This window comes from Octopus bimaculoides, chromosome 15 (genome assembly GCF_046866305.1).
Source record: "Octopus bimaculoides isolate indiv1 chromosome 15, ASM4686630v1, whole genome shotgun sequence".
In the NCBI taxonomy this organism is placed as follows: Eukaryota; Metazoa; Mollusca; class Cephalopoda; order Octopoda; family Octopodidae; genus Octopus; species Octopus bimaculoides.
Window position 1 is genome coordinate 11,273,318 of NC_142942.1, and position 25,450 is coordinate 11,298,767.

Here is a 25,450-nt window from a genome sequence, read left to right on the forward strand (position 1 = left end):
AAGCTACAAATGAAGTTAACTGTTGTAATTTTCATATACAGCTATATGAATTTGAGTTAAATACTTTATACAGGGTGCCCACAAAATCTGGGTACATGTGGATTAATACATACTTTAAAAAATTATTATTTCTTATATTTAATTGTTTATGTTATGATTTTATTTACTCCATGTATCCACATGGGGATTAACACATACTTCAAGAAATTATTATTTCTTACATCTTACAATAATGATGATGAATTCAAATCTCACTGAGATTGACTCTGCATTTATCCTTTTGGAATCAATAAAATAAGTATCAGTTGAGCACTGGGGCTCATGTAATTGATTAACTCCTTCCTCCTAAAATTGCTGGCCTAGTGCCAAAATCTGAAATCATAATTAAACCAGTTTTGTAATCTCATATTTAAACATTACACAATTTACAAAATGCTTTATTACTATCATATTTTATATCTCTCACCTAATTGCAGATCAATTAACCAGGTTTTAAAAATATCTTATACTTTGATTACTTTCTCAATGTATAACTGGGAATAGTTTAAGAATAATTAAGTTTTATTTTAAAAAATCAGCTGGCCCTGTGCCGTCAAAAATGACAGCTAATTGTAGTATTTTATATATAAATAGGGTACATAATGCTGATACAAACATTCACATACTTCCCTTGTACATGTACACATATACTCAGAGTTGAAACGCTGTTTGATTTTTCTTTTCAGGGTTGAATGTTCACCATCCCACTTTCATTGCACACACACACACAAACATTCACATGACTCCTTTTTATATATACACACATATACTTATGCAGAGTTGAAACGCTATTTGATTTTTTTTTTTTTCTCTGTAGAACTTCCATCATCCCACTACCAAGTTTACCATCACCCCTTCCTTTCTCATTCATATGTTGTGACAGAGAAAAACACAAGTGCATTATCATAGTAAATGCTAAGCTTCTTCAGACTTAGCTTATCTTTGAGTATCAGATACAACTTTCACTTTGTCAAACTGGAATGAAAGTAACATCATGTAATCAATAGATTACTCAGACTTCCACTTCATGACTGAATAATTGTTCCACTTTTCACTTAATTTTAAAATTTCCAAATCTGTGACTAACTGAAAGGATTCCTTTCTTCTTCACCCTCACTAATCTCAAAGGCTCTGCAAAGATTACAAGCAATTGCTATTACTCCTCATACTAAACCTTTAAAAAATATAAAAATGAAAAAAAAAAATCTTGCTAAATATTCACATAAGAAACTCAAAGAAGATTGTTTTTTTCATGAGCAAAGTTTATTGTATATAAGACTGAAAATAAAATATGAAAATATATAAATGAACTTAATTCAAAAGAGAATAATTACAAGACAATATTCATGTGAACAATTGTCATCAGAAGTTCTATGCTGGAAATACTTCAAACACTACATTTGAAGAGATCTGTTAAAGATTTTTCCAATTGGATTTGGTAAGAATGTTGATGTTGGTGATGTAGTATGATGAAATAACTGCAAAAAGAAAAGTGAAAATTTGAATAACAAAAAAAAAAAAAAGAGAGAGAGAGATTATTCTTCTTTATTTAGTATGCTTATACTTTGCCCCTATTCCGTCGCCTATGATCCCTCACTCTCCCTGTATACTCTTGCAACTTCCCTGTTCTTCTGTCCTCGTGGCTTATCCTGACGCTTCATAACCATCATCTTAACCCTTTAGCATTCAGATTACTCTGTCCAATTTAATATTTACTCTCATTGTTTTTAATTAATCATGCATTATCCCATAGCTTCAAGATTTCAATGATGCAATTGTTTTATTCTTAGAATGACATTGTAGGGTAGGTGGGAAAGACTTGATCTAGTCAGTTTTACATAAAGCAGGTAGAATGCTTTGGCTGGATATGGCTGGTTTAAATGCTAAAGCGTGAATGTCCCACTCCAGCTACACCCACTTGCAGGAGTATCTGAGCCCTTTCTCTCATACTTTAACTTTTTGTCACCTAGTATAAAGCTGCCTCTCAACTGTGTGAGCCTTGTGAATCAGAGTGGTTGTTCCAATGCATTTCTCTTGCCATTCTCTAGGGACAACACCTTTTCCATTTTGTCTGCTGGAACTATGAGACAGTCTGACAAACCTTTATAGAAAATTCAGAAATACCAGTTTGGAAATTGATTTTTAGGTTGAAAAATTCTATTTTGTCCTTAGAGTTTTTGTTAGAATTATTTTCCTTATACAGGCATGGCTGTGTGGTAAGAAGCATGCAGAAACGTTAGCACGCATGGCTATGTGGCGAGCTGGCAGAAACGTTAGCAGGCCGGGCGAAATGCTTAGCGGTATTTCGTCTGCCGTTACGTTCTGAGTTCAAATTCCGCCGAGGTCGACTTTGCCTTTCATCCTTTCGGGGTCGGAAAATTAAGTACCAGTTACGCACTAGGGTCGATGTAATCGACTTAATCCCTTTGTTTGTCCTTGTTTGTCCCCTCTATGTTTAGCCCCTTGTGGGCAATAAAGAAATAAGAAGCTTGCTTCCCAACCACATGATTCCAGTTTCAGTCCCACTGTGTGGCACCTTGGGCAAGTGTCTTCTTGTGAGAGGATTTGGTGGACCGAGACTGAAAGAAGCCCATCATATATATATATGTATAGGTCATCCTATAAATAATGCAGTTCTTTTCAATTGCATGAATTAAAAGTCGGAGGGGGATGAGAAAACAACCTGCATCAATTTGCTATAAAAGCAGGTAGTAATTTTACCTTGTACTTATTCTTTGTGCAAGTTTTGAAGAGTGCACTTTGATTTTAATGGCTATAATGGAAGTGACAAAGGTGCATATTCGGCATATTTTGCCTTATGAGTTCAATAAAGGCAACAATGCAACGGAAAGTGCAAGGAATATTAATGCAGTATATGGGGATCAGACAATAAGCGTAAACCAGTGTCAACAGTGGTTCCAGAAATTCTGAGCCAGAAACTACAGCCTAGGAGACGAGCCTCATCCTGGAAGATCTGCAGTTCTGAGTTCAAATTCCACCAAACCCAACTTTGCCTTTCATCCTTTCAAAGTTCATAAATAAGTACCAGTTGAGCACTGGGGTCGATATGATTAACTGATCCTCTCCCCCTGAACTTGCTGGCCTTGTACCGAAATTTGAAACCAATTTTAATTTAGAAATTTACATGCTGGAGGCGGGGGTGGGGGTGGGGCAATAAGTTATCATCAATGTATGCTGACCCCTACTCTAGAGCTTTTCACTTTGCTTTTTCATTCTAATAAAGCTACTAAAATGAATCCCAAGTAATACACAGATCAATTTCATCACAAAAAAAAAAGCAGCCTTTTGTCTAGGTTAAGAAATTAATTTACGACCCAATGATGGAAAAACTATATATTATGTAGTAATTTAGTAACTATCTTTATTGATTTTGTTTATCACTTCTGTTATAGCTCAGTTATGTAAGTATTGATATAACTCTGGTACATCTATGGTCAATACACTTCGAAAATAGACTGTACTCTTGGTTCAATTGAACTTGTCGAAGTCAGTATTTCATTTAATAATATCACAACCAAATCCCACCCACCAAGCTTGGGAAGGAAAACTATAGAACTAGTAAACATACAATAATTTATAACAGACGGGAAATCCTTTCATAAATTTACCAACAATTAAAAAAAAACTTCAAGCAAAATAGCTTGGCTTGAATCAAAGTAATCCAATAGTGGAAGCAATGGTGCTAGTTAAGGCATTCGGAAATTTTTTGTATTGTAAATGTATACAACTAAATTTAGTTATGAATGTTGAAAAAGCGGGAGATATTGATTCACACATACTCACATATATGTATGCATATGTGCGTGTGTGTGTGTGTGTATATACATATATATATATTTATGTATATACCAAGAAAGAAATACAGGGTTGGCCAAAAGTTCATAAATACTTAATATTCAACCAAGCTAAAATCAGACTGGAGCCTGGTGCAGGTCTCCGGTTTACCAGTTCCAGTCAAACCGTCTAACCTATGCCAGCATAGAAAACAGACATTAAACAATGATGATGATGATGATGTTAATTATTTTAAAATCAGTTAATCAACACAAAGAAAGAAGAAAAAAACTTTACCAAACAACTTACTTGGAATAGATATGGTTGGATATCAGGGTAACTTGTATCAAAGACAAGATCCAAATCTTGTAAATTTGGTGTTTTGGGAACATACTCATGCTTGTTCATTGCTTCTATTATATGAACAACCTTCTCTGATAATTCTTCTCCTAATTTTTCCCTCTGTTCTTGACGATCTAGAAATCCAAACAGAATTTATCAATTGCTAAAACCTAATAAAAGTGCATTAATTTTTCTCTGGGGGAATAAAGCAGACATCTTAATGGGATATAAAATCACATTTTTACAACACACACATACAAACAAATATATCCAGTACAATGTAGTTGAAACAGTATTGGACCATGAGGCAGTGTGAATTACAGGAAATTGTACTTCTGCTCCTTAATATAAAGTTGTAATATTAAATATATCAATATTTTAGAACACATTCACAAAGAATCAGTTTAAGATGCAGTCACACTGACTACACAGCAGCTACTACAACCAGTAGACTGCTGAGTAATTAGAATGTTTGAACGAATGAAACAAAGTTGTTAGGAAGCTCACAAAAATAACCATCTAGATACTTAACCCTTTCGTTACCAACCTGGGTGAAATCGCCTCTGGCTCTGTAGTACAAATGTTTTGTTTTCATAAGTTTTGAATTAAAACCTTCCACCAAACTTTAGTCACAACTAATGTTCCTAACACTAGCTTAATGATAACTAAGTTATTTTACTAAATTCTTTGTTATATTTAAAATAATTGAAAGAAACACAGAGCATTTCAAAATAAATACGGTAACGAAAGGGTTAATGTATATACATTGTCAATAGACCAGTTACTGCAGTTACCTTAGGTAGGCTACCTTCTTGAGCCATGCCAACCCATAAGGACCAGTTTCCCGGTTTCCATGATGTATAAATTCCATACCTGGATGGGAGACTAGTCTGTTGTAGGGTTACTCATTTTTGCCAGCTGAGTGGACTGGAGCAACGTGAAATTAAGTATTTGGCTCAAGAACACAACACATCGCCTGTTCCAGGAATCGAAACCGCTATCTTACGATCAAGAGTCCAACATCCTAACCACAAAGCCATGTGCCTCCACAATTACTGCAGTATTAGTCCTAAGGTGGCCTCTCTTATGGACTTGCTGTGTTAAAACAATAGATAGCAGAGAGAGGGAAAAATTTATCCTAGCAACAACCAGCAAGAGCACCAGGTACATTTTGGTCATTACAATGACAGGTACTCACAGTCAGCCACATGCTCGAATAAGCATCTGGTGCTCCTGCTGGCCGCTGCTGGGATGAATTTTCATCTCCTTCTGATAATCATTGTGTTTTTAGCACAGTAGTTACATGAAAAAAAATGCAATCTCAGGGAAAAGACATGTATACATTAAGTATGCTAATAACTTTATCATTATTAAGCTGGTGGTTGAGACATTAAAAGATTCTTATGTTTCATAAAATGAAATGGAAAGTTTTAATTTAAATATGAGCACTTTAAAATGGGATGTTTTGTATCAGAAAAAGATGTAGTCCCAGGTAGATTGGCATGTAAAAGGCTTGTCTTAATTGTTACTTTAGGAAAAAAACAAAACAAAACAAATTACTTACCAGATTCTTTATCTAATGTAACAACTTCTAACTTTAGAGTCCAAATTTCCCATGGAACAGATTCATGTTGAAATAACCAGCGACTTCGCCTCTTCTCATAGAATTCTAATGAAATCTAAAAGGTGAAATTAAAAAATATGTTGATAAACTTTTAGATCGGTTCAAATATGTTTGACATAATCGACCTGTGAAAAAAAACCCATTGTGGTTTGCTTTTGGCAAAAGATGTAAACACTCAAGTCATTTCAGAGCATCCACAATGGACTGATATATGCCTCTGGAGCTCTTTATGCTATCATCAATGTCAGATACCAAGGCCATTTGGACTAAAAATTTGTTTATTATCACTGCTTCATGTGCCAACTGCACACACATATACAGAAAGGCGGCGAGCTGGCAGAAACGTTAGCACGCCGGGCGAAATGCTTAGCGGTATTTCGTCTGCCGCTACGTTCTGAGTTCAAATACCGCCGAGGTCGACTTTGCCTTTCATCCTTTCGGGGTCAATTAAATAAGTACCAGTTACGCACTGGGGTCGATATAATCGAGTTAATCCATTTGTCTGTCCTTGTTTGTCCCCTCTGTGTGTAGCCCCTTGTGGGTAGTAAAGAAATAACACATATACAGAAAGAAATAATTTAAATGTCACAACAAAATACTTGATGGGATATAACTTAACTAAACAAAGAATGAATTAAAGAATTCCAGTTTATAAGGTCTTGTCTTGTGTGAAAGGCCTTATAAAGGGGAGCTGGGAAAACTTTTTATGATCAGAATAGTAGAAAATAGCAAATACACAAGGTGTTAGAAATACAGTTCTTATGTTTTACCCACACTTGGAAAATTTTAACTTTGGTGAGGCATCAACAAAATGTGGTATTGGTTTTGAACATAATGTTAGTGTTATCTGCATTGCAGATTCTTTAAATGATTCCAGATAAGCTCTTGCAATAAGACAAAGACATAACAGTTTGCTCTATCTTCTACTTAGTGCATCAGAGTGGCTGTGATTTTATATGATGAACTAGACATTTGCTATTTAGAAAACTAGTTTTGGTGTCTTGTTTCTTAAGTGTAAGCTGTAATATTGTTGCAGATCATTTTGCCCAATGTTGTAGGAATTCAACAATAATTAAAGCTGCTAAAGCTTATAGAAGATGAACATCATAAAACTTTAATATATATATATATATATATATATATATATACACACATTCCAGTCAGCGCTTCCTGCTGCCAACCTTCACCTGTTCCAAGCAAGATAATATCTCCACATGGCCTGACATGTTCTCGCAGAACATTGAAAATAAATGAGTTTGGATGACAGCGTCAATCATTTACAACTATCATGCAATGTCAAGACAAGGAGAGAGACACACACACACACACACACACAGAACAGGCTTCTTTCAGTTTTCATCTATCAAATCCACTCACAAGGTGCCATGCAATGAGAATGAACCCACAACCATATGGTAGGAAAGTAACCTTCTTAACCAGACAGTGCCAAGTGTAGATATAAATATTTAAAACATTTTTCATTTTCAAAAATAACAGTTAATAGCTTGAAAAATGATAATTTTTTTACTGACAAAAGCTCATGTTGGACACTTAAGCAAAGTTGTTGCTGTTTACCCCCAGGTTAGTTCTAATCAAGTCAAGCAATAACCATTCCATCATTTTTCAAAATATGTCCAACCTTTTCTTAAATGGTAGGGTATGATTTCAGGGAGATTTGACTGCAATTTCTAACAGATCAAGTGACTGCATTGATTCAAAGTATTGTTGCTGTTCAACCTCAGGTTAGCCTTAATGAAGCAGACCTACAATTAAAGGTATTCCAACCATAACCATCCCATCTATTTTCTATATGCAGAGAAGCCAGTTCTATATTATCCACTGTCACCTTTTCTAAAATAGTGGGGTGTGATTTAAAGGAAATTTGGCTGTTATTTCTAGCATATTGAGCGATCACATAAAGACTCCCCTTGTTATTTAGAATGAGACCAATCCTGATCAATCAGATTATGATCAAAGGTGTTCAGCCAAGATCTTTCCACTCATTTTAAAAATTAGTCATAGTGTCTCTAGGACTGTATTATCCAATGTGTCCTTCCTTTTTTTTTTAAGACACTAGTGCATAGTTTCTAGCAGATCAAGCAACCACATAAAAATCTTGCTTGTCAGCTCAACATAATTTATATCAGAGGAGAAACAACAAAGCAAAGATGGCAAAAGAAAAAAATATACAAAGTTCAAAAATAGACATGAAATGCTATCATGAGATGTAGTATCCAGTATAAGCAAAGAACCAAATAAAAACTAAGGAAAAATCAATGAGAGTGAACATAAAGAGAGAAACTGTAGATGTAATCAATAACTACTATCATTACTGGCATGAGTTTAAATAGTCTTAATTTGGATAAAGAGATAGCTGAATTAATTATGGTATTGGAGAACTAACGAGAAAGTCTACAGTTCATATATTTAACAGCTGAATACTACAAAGCTCTCAAGTACAACAGAATAGAAAGCTACATGAGTTTTAGGGTTTTTTTAAAAATTTATCAACTCAGGAAGAAGGACTGTGTCCATGACTGTATCCAAGGGTTCTGAGAGGGAGGAAGGACACCTAGCTTAAATGCTTGCATCAAAGTGGGCTCCTTTGCTAAAGGCACCCAGGGCCCAACACAATAAATTAAGTCTAGTCCCCGATTAAGCCATGGTAAGATTCGAACTCAGAAAGCAAAGAATCAGAACAAATACCACAAAGCATCTCACCCAAAGCTCTAACAATTCTACCAGTCCACTGTCCTAGTCTGCTATTTTATTTATCGACCCCCTCCACTCTAAGAAGGATGAAAAGGCAAAATTGACCCCAATGGGATCTGAACTTAAAATGCAAGAAACTGGAATAATGCTTTAATGGCATTGCTAAGAATAGCAACCAAATCTTCTTTAATCATACTCTATTGCATTAAAAAAAGGGGGGACATATTGGATGGATATTACAGTCCAGATATTACCTATTTACTTACTTAAGCCTTTTTCCCCCAATGGAGTATAGGCCTTTCTCTCTCAGCTTTTGTTGGTTTTGAATCATCATCAATGCTTCTGTAACTTTGTCTTTTCCATATAGGGGTGTTGGCCCTATACAAACCCATTTTTATCTCCGAGAAGAGGTGGTCCATATTAGTCAGGCCCCTATCCTTTGACCTGTCTAGCATGGAAGGCTCTATCAGAAGCTGGTATAGCTGCTCTCAAGGTCAACGAGGTACACAAGCTACCACACTACAACAATGACTGGACCCTACATGTTAAAAAAGAGGGGGACATATTGGAGATATAATATAGGTCCAGATATACTTTGAATAAAAAATAGGATAGTTATGACTTGAACAGACTCCACCCTAGACGTGCATGATCAGAGTGGACTGACGTGGACTAAATACTTTTTCTTGTGTGCCAGACTCAGCTCATTCCATGGGAGAAAGTATCCCACATTTGGAGAGGGCTGGGGTTAGGTTCAATAATAAGCGAATGCCTCTACATGGTCACTTGACCATGTAGAGGAATTCTACAGCCAAATATCCCTCGTATAACACTCTACTGTATTAAAAAAAATGGGTAGCGCATGGGAAATAATAAGGTCCTAAACGTGTTAGAACAATAAAAGGCAGGATGGTCATGTATGGAATACTTTTGATCATCGGCAGTGACTTAGTGCTCACCAACAACAATAAACTGTTTTGCTTTCTTGCAGTGCCAAGTTTAACTCATTCCAAGTGTCTGTCATTTTGTAACGTGGGTAAGGCTTTGATCCAGCAACCCTTCTTTGTAAAACATACAACACTACAGAAATGAATGACCATAAGCACCACAGGATATTCAACCCTTTAGCATTTAAACTGGCCATATCTAGCCCAAATATTTTACCTGTTTTATGCCCAAACTGGCCAGATCTGACCTCTCACACCTTCCCTACAATGTCATTCAAAACAATATGCAATCACATCATTTAAACCTTGAAGTTATAAGATGATGCAAGATTAATTCGTAACAATATGAATGAATAAGATTTACATTTGCCAAAGGATTAAAGAATAGAAATGGAAACATTGTTTATGTATGATTAAGAAACTCACTTTGCAATCATGTGATTTCGGGTTTAGTTCCACTGTGTAGCACATCAAACAAATGTCTTTTACTATAAACCTAGGACCAACTGATTCCTTGTGAATGAATTTGGTAGATGGAAATTATGTGTGTATATATCTATATGTATATGTATGTGTGTGAGTTTGTTTGTTCTCCACCATTGCTTGACAGCTGGTGCAACCCCATAACTTAACAGAATAAATGCCTAATTTAAAATGAATACTGGGGATGATTTGTTTGACTAAACTCGGCAAGTCAGTGCCCCAGCATGGCCACAGTTCAATGATTGAAAGGAGTAAAAGATAACAGATAATGGAAGTAAAGCAGAGAGGATAAGGTTACAGTTTCTTTGAAATCTTCTTCTCTTTCCTTAAGATGTTGTCCATAGCCTAAGAGATGTTGTCCAATTCTAAGTTCAAATTAAACTGAGGTCAAAATTGCCTTCCCCCTTCCAGGGTTGACAAATAACGGTGCAGAGCAGTGAACTGGTAGAATCACTAGAGCATCAAACCAGATGACTTGTGGTGTTTGCTTTGGCTCTTTACATTGAATTCAAAATCCCCTCTGGTCTAATTTACATGGGTGTTAGACCTAGAACCCTTCTTTTCCAGTTTAACTCAACCACCTGGCCCTTTCACCACTGGGCCCCATCTGCAGCTAGATCAACAGCTTTATTTAATCTAATATTACATCTAACTAGACCCTCATTAACCTGAAAAATGTATGTTTTTCACTAAGTTGCTCCAATACAACAAGCCTGTGTAGTTTTTATTTCCATGCTACATGTTTATTTTCTTTTAACAATTAGTCAGAGAGAAGGGAGTACCTATGGACCTTTACAAGGTCCCAAGACTGGTAGGGAGTGAGAAAGAGGAAGGTTTCCTCAAATTGGAAACCCAACCTCAATGCTTGCAATAGGGGCTAGGTTTCTAATCCACTAAATACAAGAAAGGACCAGTAGGGATGTTAATTAAACTGAGAGCGGGATCAAGTCTACCACCCACATAGACCACAGTGGGATTTGAACTCAGCACAAAGAACCAAAACAAACACCACAAGTCCTCCAATCTGATGCTCTAACGATTCTGCCAGTCACCATCTAGACTGATAATTAATTAACCCCAGAAGTATGAAAGGTAGTGTTGATCTTGGTTGGATTTGAACTCAGACTGCAACAAACCAAAATAAATACTGCAAGGTATTTTTATCCAGTGCTGTAATGACCCTACAATTTTACTAACCAAAATCTACAATTTGGAATATAAAATGTTATCAGTTGAAAAAGTCTAACTTTGCAATAAGCCATTTGTTATTTGAGCAACTAAGTGATGCAATGTTAGGGAAAAATATTGCATTCAAACCCAGCTAAAGAGAAAATACTGACTGAAACAGTGCTGACGAGATTAAATGTTTAGAACAGTCATGAGAAAACTGTGGCCGAGAGGACTTTCTAAATGGCAATGCCAATATTTTTTAGTGGTCTGCTTCCTGATAAAGTTTCCCAAGCCTGATTAAGAAAATTCAAAACTAATGATGTGGCATTGCAGTTTTGTCGGTGAGCAAGGCAGATAACTCTGCTTTCTCGAATTAGTTTGATTAAAACAAAAAACTGAAACAGGTTTTATTCCTAATTTGTGGTTGAGTGGTTAGTGATAGGAAGGGCGTACAGTTGGGAAAATCAATTGATTTAACATTGTGATAAATCAAACAAGCACAAAACATCTCATCTAGTCATGCACTGGAAAATCAATACAAAAATGCAAAAATAACCAGGGCTGGTAAGCTGAAAGGCTGCACCAGACTCCAGTCTGATTTGGCATGGTTTTCAACAGCTAGATGCCTTTCCTAACGCAAACCACTCCAAGAGTGTAATGGGTGCTTTCATGTGCCGCCAGCATGGGCACCATTTGCATGACACTGGTATGTAAAACGACTGCAATTTTGCTCAGCTTGATATATATCCTATATATATATATATATATATATATATATATATCGTTGCCAGTGCCGCTGGACTGGCTCCTGTGCAGGTGGCACGTAAAATATACCATTTTGAGCGTGGCCGTTGCCAGTACCACCTGACTGGCCTTCGTGCTGGTGGCACGTAAAAGCACCCACTACACTCTCAGAGTGGTTGGCATTAGGAAGGGCATCCAGCTGTAGAAACTCTGCCAAATCAGATTGGAGCCTGGTGTAGCCATCTTGTTCACCAGTCCTCAAAAGTCAAATCGTCCAACCCATGCTAGCATGGAAAGCGGACGTTAAAGATGATGATGATGATGGACCTCAGTTGTGAACCAATGCTATAACACATCTATGATTAAAGATGCTCCAGCCATGACCAGACTGACTTTTTTTCCAGACACATTATACCTAAGACAACATTATCCAATGTCTTTTTTTTTTTAAATATAGTTGTGTGTGATTTGAGGGGCATTTGCCTGTTATTTCTAGCATGTTGAGCGATTGTATAAAGGCCCGTAATATATCACTATTGATGTTTTTCTTTTAAATTAAAATATATAATTACCTGACCAGTAGTTGCACCATTTGTCTTCCTCAAAGCATCTCGAAAAGATGCAATTTCTTTCTTTAGGTATCTATCCAGTTCATCTGATGAAACACGAACCTATCAAAAGACAAAAGTTACCATTTTAGAATCACACAACTAGTTAGGGAGAGGTAGTTCTGTAATACTGACTATTTCCCAAAAATAAACTACTACGACATGAAAGGGATAATTAAAATTAACTGTAGCTTATAATATGAACTAACAAACAGGATTTCTCACGACGACGAAGAAGAAGATAATGATAAAAACAAAGTTTTACTTAAGGCAAAAGAAACAGAATATGTTGATTATTCTCTGTGTTTGTAAAAGAGATGTCGATATAAGTGGAGATATAGGTCATGCAGTAATGTAGTTTGGTGATGGTGGTGTTGAAAGGTGTATAACTGTGTGATGTTAATGCAGTATTGATACAGGCGTAGTGTGATTGTGTGGTAAGAAGTTTGCTTTCCAACCACATGGATACAGGTTCAGTCTCTCTGTGCGGCACCTTGGGCAAGTGTGTACTACTATAGCTTTGGGCTGACCAAAGCCTGGAGTAGATTTGATAGACAAATTGAAAGAAGCCTGTTAGATATATATGTGGCCGTTGCCAGTACCGCCTGACTGGCTCCTGTAGGATTTTCGAGCGAGATCGTTGCCAGTGCCCCTGGACTGGCTTGTGCGGGTGGCACATAAAAGACACCATTTCGAGCGTGGCCGTTTTCGTGCGGGTGACACGTAAAAGCACCCACTACACTCTCTGAGTGGTTGGCGTTAGGAAGGGCATCCAGCTGTAGAAACTCTGCCAAATCAGACTGGAGCCTGGTGTTGCCATCCGGTTTCACCAGTCCTCAGTCAAATCGTCCAACCCATGCTAGCATGGAAAGCGGACGTTAAACGATGATGATGATGATGATGATGATGATATATATATATATATATATATATAATTGTATTAATGAGGGTAGAAATTGATATTAATCAATTAAAACCAGTGATCTAGCATATTAAAAAAATCCGAAGATTAAAATTATATTACATACACAAATAAAAGGAATGACCAGCAAAAGTGGACTCCTATATGCTAGAAATAGATGCCGAATCATGGCATCTATTTCTAGCATATAGGAGTCCACTTTTGCTGGTCATTCCTCTTATTTTTGTATATATAAACGCCGGTATTAAAATGGAGGTAGCTGATGAAGGAGAATGTTCTCTATGTGGCTTGTGTGTTTTCTCGTCTACGTTTTGTTTGCAATGTCCTGTACCCAGATATGCACCTATACATACAGGTGGATGTCGGTATGCACATACCTGTACGTATATATGCATATACTCATTTACTATTTGTTTTTATATATATATATATATATATATATATATATATATATATATATACACATCCAACCCATGCTAGCATGGAAAGCGGACGTTAAACGATGATGATGATGATGATATATATATGTGTGTGTGTGTGTGTGTATGTGTGCGTTTGTCCCCACCACCACTTGACAATAGGTGTTGGTGTGTTTACGTCCCCATAACTTAGTGGTTCAGCAAAAATGATTGATAGAATGAGTACCAAGCTTAAAAAAAGACTAAGTACTGGGGTCAATTCATTTGACTAACAAGAAATTCTTCAAGGCAGCGAGCTGGCAGAAACGTTAGCATGCCAGGCGAAATGCTTAGCGGTATTTCGTCTGCCATTACGTTCTGAGTTCAAATTCCTCCGAGGTTGACTTCGCCTTTCATTCTTTCGGGGTCGATGAATTAAGCACCAGTTACGTACTGGGGTTGATGTAATCGACTTAATCTCTTTGTCTGTCCTTGATTGTCCCCTCTATGTTTAGCTCCTTGTGGGCAATAAAGAAATAAGAAATTCTTCAAGTGGTACTTCAGTATGGCCAGTCTAATGACTGAAGCAAGAAAAAAAAGAAGTTGGAAATATTTTTGCAAAAGAAGGATGGGTCAGAATGGGTGGGGGTGGGAGTGTTGGGTTCAGAAATAAAATACTGCAAAAAAAAAAAAAAAAGCTGTTGTTGGTAAATGTAAGTGTTTGGGTGTGAAGAATTGTGATAAACAGTCAGGCAGTTGAGTGAGTCAGTAGTTTTAAATAGTGGAAAGGCAGTAGGGAGTGAATATTTGGCAAGTTTAAAAAGAGCACATTTAAAAGTTGTTGCATTGCCAAAAGAATGAATGTGACAATGTAACAAGAGAAAGAAGAGGAGGAGGACAGTGTAACTGTTGCACTACCATTAAAAAATTTATACCAATCTCATAAACTTTTTGGTTTCTTTCCCCTATAACAACACTGACACTTTACAAACTACTCCAAAACACAGATTTTATATTTACAAGCACATAATGTTATTGTTGTAGGAATTATATGGGGCAGCAGAGCACCGGAAGTTTCGTTCTTCACTGTTCTGAATTCTACCCTTTCTGTCTATTTACATCCACACTGGTTAATCAAAAGAATGCCAAGCAAGCTAATGTTAATTTCTTTCTACTACTGTAGAGTCACTTTAGCTGATGAGGTGGTCAAATTGAAAATTTTCCTTTGTTGTGCTCACAATACATGAGTTTTAATTTGCCATTAATAATTCTTCTACACTTTGATACCAAATGCATCCAAAGTAGTCAACTCTTGAAAATTCTTCAGTATCATGAGTCTTTTCAATCCTTACTCTGTAAGTGTGTGCAAAAATTATAAGAAAGCAAGCCAAAATTTTAACAAATTGGGTTTCGATTCCCTATCTTGATCAGCAAAGACCAATCATCTTGAGTCAATTTACTTTTCCAATGGATAAGTTTTTCTAATGTTTGCAATCTTCGAAGCCATCCAGATACCTTAATTCTTAGAATTCCAAACTCTGTCCACCTGAGCACTCACCTGATTATTGAATGATATTTGTTTTTCATATTAAATGTCTGACTGGCAATGGCTACTGGCTTTTCCACTCTGTACACTATGTGCATCCATTTAGCTAGAGCCTCCATCCTTGACTTCAAGAAACAGCTCTCAGAACATTTATATTCATTGCTCTGGAATCACTTGTTACACAGGTGAAAGATCCCCATATTTATACAACTATATATAAACATATATAAATGAATTAACATACCCATTATCAATTTCAATGATGTTTCTGTCTTACAATTTATGGAACTACTTACTTTCTGAATTTTAGTGTAACTGGCTGAATATTCCACAGAAACTTGTACTCTTAATGTAATTCTAAGGTAGAATCAGCATAGCACAGTGTGACAAGGCTAGACCTATGAATTATAAAGACAGTTCAGTCAATGGACAACAAACGCTCCGCCAACCCAGTTTCATTCACAAGGCTTGGGCTGACCTAAGGAAGACCTGGAAATAAGTGGTGGAAGCTGATCTCAAGAGTCTGAAGCTAACAAATGAGATGACAAAGAATCACAACAAATGATGAGACACTGAGAAAGAGAAGGCCTTTCTAACTATTACAAGTATAGAAAAGCAGGGAAGGTAATGATGACGATGATGACAATGATGATGATACACTTGAAAACAATACAATACTACTTACATATGTAAAGTCAATGAAATCACAATCTATATCTGTCATACCAACAGTACCAATTGAATATCCATCCTCTCGCCATGTAAACTGAAAATAAAACAGACAAACACTTTAATTTTGAGTTCATGATTTTCAATGCATGAATCAGAGAGAAGATTAATAAGACATTTCTTTAAACTTTAAGAAAAAGGAACAATCTCTAAATCTTAATAAACTGGAAAAGAGACTACACAAATATAACATTAAATTCTAGGCCCTCATGTACCATCACATGGGGGTTATGAACTAATACAGAGTTGGACAACTGACCAAATGTTCACCAATTCTAGATTCAGTTTCACAACTATGAAGGGCACATAACTAACTCTAACATGTGTGTGTGTATTTTTCTTTGATATTTATTTAAGTCTTCTTCATAGAATTCAAGCCAATCACTAACAAAATGACAAGGCTTTTTTGTCTAAGTCTAGAAGAGTCCCATGGATTTGTAAATAGGTAAGTTAGTATGCATATACTATCGTTCAAGTAATGGGTGCACATCTTTTTAGTACAAAATGTGTGTGAGAGACACCTCTTTATGTATGTGTGTATGCCATATATATGTACACATGTGATCCATCCTCATCATCAACATTGTGTATAATCATTCCAAGAAACTCAAATGAAGAATATTTGGAATGTCTTACAAATTTTCACTATACTACTAACCAACTGGATGTTAAGGAAATAAGTCCATTTACTTTGTTCTTTCTTGAAGAACCTTAGCATTCTCAGGCTTTGAGTAAACCTGTTGTCACATAACTTAATGCACCTACAATACTAGGTACAAACGAGAATCTATATGGCATTGATACAAGAGTTATAAATCCTGTATTAGTTCACCATAGATATTCTCTTTTCCCATATCCTTAGACAAGACATTCACATTCACCTGGTCAACTGATCTCTACACTAGTGCTAGACTTTTCTTCTCTGTCTCACAGAACAATATCAGGTCTATTGTGTCTGAACCAGAATGTTGCTTTTATTGGAATGTTTCACTAGTATTCCTTACTTTTAAAGGTGTGGATAAACTATGGTTCCAGTGTATTGCTTGAATGACTGTCAGGTGTTGCAGTTGTGGGTGATATCTTTCACACTTTAATGGCACAAGTGGTATTTTCTATCAGATGGAGGGTGTTTTCTGCAAAATTTTATTAAACTATACTATATATGTATATACTATAATATGCCTGTGGAGGCACAATGGCCCAGTGGTTAGGGCAGTGGACTCATGGTTGTAGGATCGCGGTTTTGATTCCCAGACCGGGTGTTGTGAGTGTTTATTGAGCGAAAACACCTAAAGCTCCACGAGGCTCCTGCAGAGGGTGGTAGCGAACCCTGCTGTACTCTTTCACCACAACTTTCTCTCACTCTTTCTTCCTGTTTCTGTTGTACCTGTAATTCAAAGGGTCAGCCTTGTCACACTCTGTGTCATGCTTAATCTCCCCATGAACTACATTAAGGGTACACGTGTCTGTGGAGTGCTCAGCCAACTGGAACCCTCGTTGTCGTAACTGACAGAGTGCCACAATAATATGCCTACTTCCATTGTTGACTTCACTTGAGCCTCTAAGAGAGTCAGCAATTGCGCATTTTGTTTGCAGTACTCCCCCTCCAAGGTACTTTCCCTCCACACTTTTGTTGATATTTATAATTAGCTTCATTAGTATTTCTCTATTACTGATCACTTCTAAATCTTGCAGGTCAGCAGGTCTGTTTAAGTAGAGCATGACCATATCATGCAATGACACAGAAGCATCAACATTTAATGTCTGTTTTTCATGCTGGCATGGGTTGGATGGATTGACAGGAACTGGGAAGGCCAGGGGCCACACCAGATTCCATAATCTGTTTTAGCTTGTTTTCTATGGCTGGTCGCCCTTCTTAACACCAACCACTTTACAGAATGTACTGGGTGCTTTTTATGTGGCACCATCACCAGTGCATTTTATGTGGCACCAAACCTCACACCAATGCTTTTTACATTGCACCTTGGTTTTAGGATGTCGATTTTGTTGTGATGAGTAGGTCTTCTTCAGTACAGCAATACACCACATATCTTGATCCTCTGTCATTGCCTTCATGAGGTTCACCATTTTGATATATATATATATATTGATAGAAAGGACAACAAAAGAAAGAAAGAGACCTCGATATTATGTAAATAGAGGAATTTATCTGTAAAAATATGTGACACTTGTTCGGTAGCCATGATAAAACTCAGAGTTTCGGATGCCGGGGTGGGAACCCACGCCAACATCTCTTCATTTTTCACAGGAATTTTCAATGGCCGGATGACTGAAGAGATGTTGGCGTGGGTTCCCACCCCGGCATCCGAAACTCTGAGTTTTATCATGGCTACTGAATAAGTGTCACATATTTTTACAGATATATATATATATATACACACAAACACATATATGTACATACACACACACACACACACACACATACATATTATATAATGCAAGATATGAATTTCATTTTATAACAGACAAATAATGGGTAATTATATCTTGAAACTGGAAATAAAAAAATCAAGAAAGCAAAGTGTTTCTTTATTTTGCCTTTTTATCGACAATAATTAATAACCCATTTTCTAACTTTAATACTTCATTGATATTAATTAATGCAAGGAATGAAAAAGAAACACATTTTTCTTGTAGATGATATTATTTTAATGAAAAAAAAAAAATCAAGAAAACAAAGCATTTATATAATTTTCTTTTGTATCAACAATAATTAATAATTTATTTTCTAACTTCAATAATGCATCACTTATATTAATGCAAAGAATGAAAAACAGCATTTTTCTCTTCATTTTTTTTTTGCTGATGATGATATATTATTTTAAAAGAGAAAGAAAATTCATTGATCATAAATAAAAGAAAATACTTACCTTTCCTAATGTTCTATGGAAAAGTAAAGCATGAAAAATACCTGCAAGAAAATATAACACATTATCAAAATATGCTAAATATCAATATAAACATAATTCAATGTTCTGTATTATAATTGTTTGTGAACAAATTTCTTAAATTACGGAAAGGTACTTGCATAGCAAGTGACCTGATCTGAGATCATGTAGCTTATAAACACCTTCCATGCTGGTGCCATCTAAAAAGCATCCAGTATACTCAGTAATGTGGTTCATGTTAGGAACAGCATCCAAATGTAGAAACCATGCCAAAACAGAAACGATTGGAGACTGGTGCAGTTCTCTGACTGGCCAGCTCCTGTCAAACCATCCAACCCATGCCAGCACAGAAAACGGATGTTAAACAATAATGATGAAGATATTTCTGTTTGAAAGCACAGGTTTATCAGCTTACTTGCCAATATGTACATCTTCAGACAATACACATTGATGACTGAAATACACAATAGCCAAGACTATCAGGCTAGCCTGATAGACTTGGCTATGTCAAGATGGATTTTTATGTATTCTTCCTCCCACTTGGATTTGAAATGTTGCCACAATTATAATATGTCTATTCTATTGTCATTTTCTGCATTTTCCTGCAGCTGAAGATTGCTCTACATATTGCATTTAATGTAATGCTCGCATTACTTAAATAAATGGAGTAGCATGAAACGTGCGTACTGCAATCATCTTTGAAATCCGTGTTGCTTATTTTGATTTTTTGATCACCTAGTTTTTTAGAATGGTTTTTGTATAATACCATACCATACTATATTCTGGTGCCTAAACATAAGTACCATATTCAATCTTGAATCTAAATCTAAACCTTCTATATATATATATTAGCATGGAAAGCGGACGTTAAACGATGATGATGATGATGATGATGATATATACATACACAATATGTGCATCCATTGATCCAAATACTTTTTTTCTTTCCTCATTCCTTTCTATAGAAGAGCAAATGCTTGAAGCATCAAAGACTCCTCTGTTTGTTCTGAGAGTGAAGCTAATAATACACCTTGCTAGTTGTCCCTCACCTGTCTCTGTCTTGTTTTTTAGTACAATTTCAAACCAACCATACACACACACACACCCATATACAATCACACATATCATCCCTGCAACATTAAGTTTGGCACTTTAAATGAGATACTATTAGAAACACTAGCCAAATCTCACCTCAATCATACCCTGCCATCTTAAAAAAGAGAGGAAGACATTGGCTAATGTGTAGTTTTAGTTATCTATCAAAAAAACTAGATGGAATGTCTTTGTTTATAGAACTGTTTGATAAGGAGTGAACTGGGGCTAACAAACACAATATAAAACCACTAATGTGCTCTGAATGATGAATGTACTTACTGGCAACAGCTTCTTCTATCTGACGACCCTCAACTTTCTGAAATATTAAAAAATAAAGGAGAAAATATTGAAAAATACATTAATAATGAAATGAAACTTGAGATAGTAATAATAATAATAATGGTTTCAAATTTTGGCACAAGACCAGCAATTTCGGGGGAGGGAGTATGTCAGTTACATCGACCCCAGTGCTCAACTACTCTTACTTGTTTCAGTCATTCGACTGTGGCCATGCTGGAGCACCGCCTTTAGTCGAGCAAATCGACCCCAGGACTTATTCTTTTGTTAAGCCTGGTACTTACACTCTCGGGCTCTTTTTGCCGAACTGCTAAGTTACAGGGACGTAAACACACCAGCATCGGTTGTCAAGTGATGTTGGGGGGACAAACACAGACACACACATATATATATATATATACATTTACATATATACGACGGGCTTCTTTCAGTTTCCGTCTACCAAATCCACTCACAAGGCTTTGGTTGGCCCGAGGCTATAGCAGAAGACACTTGCCCACGGTGCCAGGCAGTGGGACTGAACCCGGAACCATGTGGTTGGTAAGCAAGCTACTTACCACACAGCCACTCCTGCGCCTGGTACTTATTTTCTCAATCCCTGAAAGGATGAAAGGTAAAGTTGACCCCAGCAGAAGGTGAACTCAGAATGTAAGATGGACAAAATGCTAAGTATTTTGCCCAGTGTGCTAACAATTCTGTCAGCTCACCAGCTTAATAACAGTAAGAGTAACAGCTTCAACTTTTGGCACAAAGCCAGTAATTTTTTTTTTAGGGGTTTGGGTTTAGCCAATTACATTGACCCCAGTACTGAAGAGGTACCCCAAAGGATGAAAAGCAAAGTTGACTTTAGTAAAATTTGAACTCAGAATGTTAAGAGCCAAAAGAAACGCCACTAAACATCTTGCTGATGATTCTGCCAGCTTCTTGCCACTTTCAGAATGTGGGTCAACTCACTTGCTATAAATAATCCTCAAGCTGGAAGTCCTCCAAAATAGGTCATTCGGTTGATTTTCACTGATGTCGGGAATTTCTCCAAGAATGTGCTCTTGCCTATCAACAATCCTCCATAGAATGAATAGGTTGAAATATCAATGGCTACATTGTCCAACCAATAGAAAACTGTGAATGCCTAGCAACATTTCAGAAGCTCAGGGCTTAATCTAGATTTTCACACCAACTAATAACACAAAGCAGTTTGGTCTATTCTCTAAAAACTCTGCCAATATGGAAAAAGTTGTTTAGGTATTGGACAAAAAGAATTGACTTCATCAAGCATGCTAGTGAATCAGGTGACATATACAAGAGCAAGTATGTTCTACAACTACACTAAGTAAGAGTTTGACTAGTTTACTAAGCTTCTGCAATTAAAATAAACTTGTTCTCTTCTCCCTACATCAGTTGTGCAAGAATTCTTGAAGAGGATGATGGTCTGATGGCCTGTGAGATGACATCTGTCCTGGCCAGAGACTATTGTTGGCATCACCATCATCATCGTTTAACGTCCACGTGAAACCAGATGGCTACACCAGGCTCCAATCTGATTTGGCAGAGTTTCTACAGCTGGATGCCCTTCCTAATGCCAACCACTCTGAGAGTGTAGTGGCTGCTTTTACGTGACACCGGCATGAAGGCCAGTCAGGCGGTACTGGCAATGGCCACGCTCAAAATGGTGTATTTTACGTGCCACCCGCACAAGAGCCAGTCCAGGGGCACTGGCAACGATCTCGCTCGAAAGTCCTTACACATGCCATGGGCACAAGTGCCAGAAAGGCGACGCTGGGCACAAGTGCCAGAAAGGCGACGTTGGGCACAGGTGCCATCAGGATCAATGTGACACAAATTAGGATGTCTTTCAGTATATTTTTGAAACTTTTTCGAGTACCCCACTACACTTGTGTCTATAGACAGTTCATCACACAAAAGTCTAAAGAGGGACGGTCAGTATCACGAAAATAAATTTCTTGCTGCTTGAACCAGTGAGGAAGCCTCTACGTGGTTACTCGACTTGCTAGAAACAGCAGCCAACTCACCTTCATATCACACATTGCCGTTTTATAATGCAGTCCTGAATTCATTGAACCAATGACAAAAATGACATGTCATCGTTGGAATGCCATTGATCATGGGTCTACTGGATCAAAGCTGACTCGGGGCTAAACAACAACAAAGATTCTAGGAATTAGGGTGTGTAGCCCGGCAGCATTACAAATTAACTAATGTGGTATCAATGCTTGTAACATTCCCTATTTTTTTTAATAGCCTTCAGTATTAACGATGAAGTTTTGTTTAATATGTACTAAATCAGGGGTTTTCAAACTTTTTGACTTGCGGACCCCTTTATATTTCAGGCTTTACCTTAGGGACCCCCTTATAAACGCTTATGAAATTTATACATATTTGCTTAAAAAAACATATATTTTTACATTTATTTATTTAACAGTATTTAACAAATAGGTTTATTGTCAATTATACACACAGGATTTTTTTAATACATACTTAGTGAGAAGGATGTGCTTGCTTGGCTCTGCACGGACCCCCTGTCTTGTCCTTGCGGACCCCCTGTGGTCCGCGGACCACAGTTTGAAAAACCCTGTACTAAATAGTACTATGAAAAGTGTTAGTGGTAACACTCAATATACAGTGATGCCCAAAATTATACAAGAAACTGGTCAACACGAGAGCCTCGTGTTTTTGTAGAGATTATGAGATAAATTAAAATAAAAATGTAATGATATTTTAAACTATAAATCGATCGTTTTTATCACTGACAGTTTTAAACACTATCAGTCCCTGCAAACTAGAGTCATTCAGTTCAATAAGCACAGTCCGATCTCTCTAATCAATACACATGCTATTTTCCGAACAATACGAAATCACTGTGGTCGCTCGATCTGCCAGAAATCGTTGCGAAATCTCTTATAGGTCACATTAAAAAAAAAAAAGTTTGAGTGGCTGTGTGGTAAGAAGCTTGCTTACGAACCACATGGTTCCGGGTTCAGTCACACTGCGTGACACCTTGGGCAAGTGTCTTCTACTATAGCCTCGGGCCGACCAAAGCCTTGTGAGTAGATTTTGGTAGACAGAAACTGAAAGAAGCCTGTCGTATATATGTATATATATATATATATGTATGCGTGTGTGTATGTTTGTGTGTCTGTGTTTGTCTCCCAACAATGCTTGGCAAACGATGCTGGTGTGTTTATGTGACCGTAACTTAGCGGTTCGGCAAAAAAGGACCGATATAATAAGTACTAGGCTTACAAAGAATAAGTCCTGGGGGCCGATTTGCTCGACTAAAAGGCGGTGCTCCAGCATGGCCACAGTCAAATGACTGAAACAAGTAAAAGAGATTAAATGATATAGTCTTCGATACACTGTGTCGAAATAATAATAATGAAAAAAACAAAACAGTGTAGTAACGCTAAGAAAATTTTAAACACTTTTCCTCCAGAATAGGTGTTTAGGGTTAGGGTTGTTTTACCTACACACAGCAATGGTTTTAGATAATTCATTGTTCTATGTCCAGGTCCCATATACTCGAAGAAGATAATAAAAGAAACCAATCTCGTCATTATTCGCAGTGGTAGGTAATACAACTAATATTGGAATGACTCACACTGGGAACAAAAACTGGTCATCAGAATTGGAAGACATAATAAATAGAAACATTTAGAGATGACTGAAATAAATGCGAGAAAAAAAGAAAAACTACGATGTTTATGGATAGGACATTATTGACTTACCAATTCTAGTACCTGTGCCCGTGCATTCATCATGGACAGCAGATAATACGTGAGAGAATGTTGCTTAATTAGTCACTCACGACGTAGCCATTATGAGATGACAACAGTAAACAGTAGGTACGAAGAAAATGTTATTTTTAGTTTAATATTTTTTTTTTGTAACTTTATACATAAAACATATTTTGGAAAAAATTACGATATTATTTTAAATATAAAATTATTGTATGAATTTTCAATTTTGTAATCATTTCATTTCTCGTAAATAATTGAACATATGAGAATGTTGAAATGTATACAGACAGTTCACTTCTGCAAATTGCTACAAAGTCCGTAAAATAATATAATAATAGAGAAGTAAAGTCGTTAAAACAAAATTCTAAAAGTAATATATTCTGCTTAAAAATAAACGAGAATAATTATTTACAATTGTTTTTAAGGGTCATTTCCTGAATGGTATTGAATAAAACTACTTCTTTTACGAAACTAAGAAATACATTATATTAGTAAGTATGAGAGATCGTTATATAATATAAAATAGACCATCGTTTAAATATTTAATACTAAAGTTTCAATGAATTTTAAAAAAGCTTTGAAGTAATTCAATAAAAATAGAAAGTTAGGATACACCCAATGCAATAGATCATTTTTTTTTGTCTTAGTTATTATTTGCTAGTCTATCAGGCGTTTACATTTATCGTCTGCTACTGGAGGACGACTATATCTTTCATCCTTCACCTTTTACTTGTTTCAGTCATTGCGGCCATGCTGAGGCACCACTCTGAAGGGCTAAGGCGGACAAATCGACCCCAGTACTAATTTTTATTTTGGTCAGTCAGATACACATATATCACCATTATCCTCCTCATCATCATTTAACATCCATTTTCCATGCTGGCATGGGTTGGACAGTTTCTCAGGGACTGGCTAGGCAGAAGACTGCACCAGGCTTCACTGTCTGTTTTGGAAGAGTTTTTACAACTGGATGCCCTTCTTAATACCAACCATCTTACTGAGTGGATTGTATAGGAAGGGCAAAGTTGACCCCAGCTGGATTTGAACTTAGAGGGCAGAGTGTTGGAACAAATAACACAAGGCATATTGTTGTCACTGTTTTGTCCCAGGTCAGACATAAACAAGCAGACCTATGTTTAAAGAGATTCCAACTGTGGCCATTAATTTTATTTCATGTTGCCTTTTTCTTTCCAGATGCAGATTCTCTATGACAACATTATACATGTTCTCTCTTTTAAGATATTCAAATATAACTTGAAGGAGATTCGGTTGCTGTTTTCATCAGGTTAAATGAATCCCCCATCTCACCATACAGGCTTCTTTGTTTAATGGCTA

At 36.6% G+C, this 25,450-nt stretch overlaps 1 protein-coding gene across 1 annotated transcript; it reads right to left on the reverse strand.

Annotated features, from left to right (window-relative positions):
* Positions 1-1,280: 1,280 nt before the first annotated feature.
* LOC106874664 (autophagy-related protein 101) lies at positions 1,281-24,587 on the reverse strand. The gene is made up of 8 exons (XM_014922461.3): positions 24,104-24,587; positions 20,343-20,379; positions 18,951-18,991; positions 16,016-16,096; positions 12,429-12,527; positions 5,741-5,855; positions 4,144-4,310; positions 1,281-1,517 (listed from the first exon to the last, which is right to left on the reverse strand). Exons 1-8 carry the CDS (start codon positions 24,134-24,136, stop codon positions 1,434-1,436), a joined length of 657 nt encoding a protein of 218 aa, XP_014777947.1. The 5' UTR covers positions 24,137-24,587; the 3' UTR covers positions 1,281-1,433.
* Between the last annotated feature and the right edge of the window lie 863 nt (positions 24,588-25,450).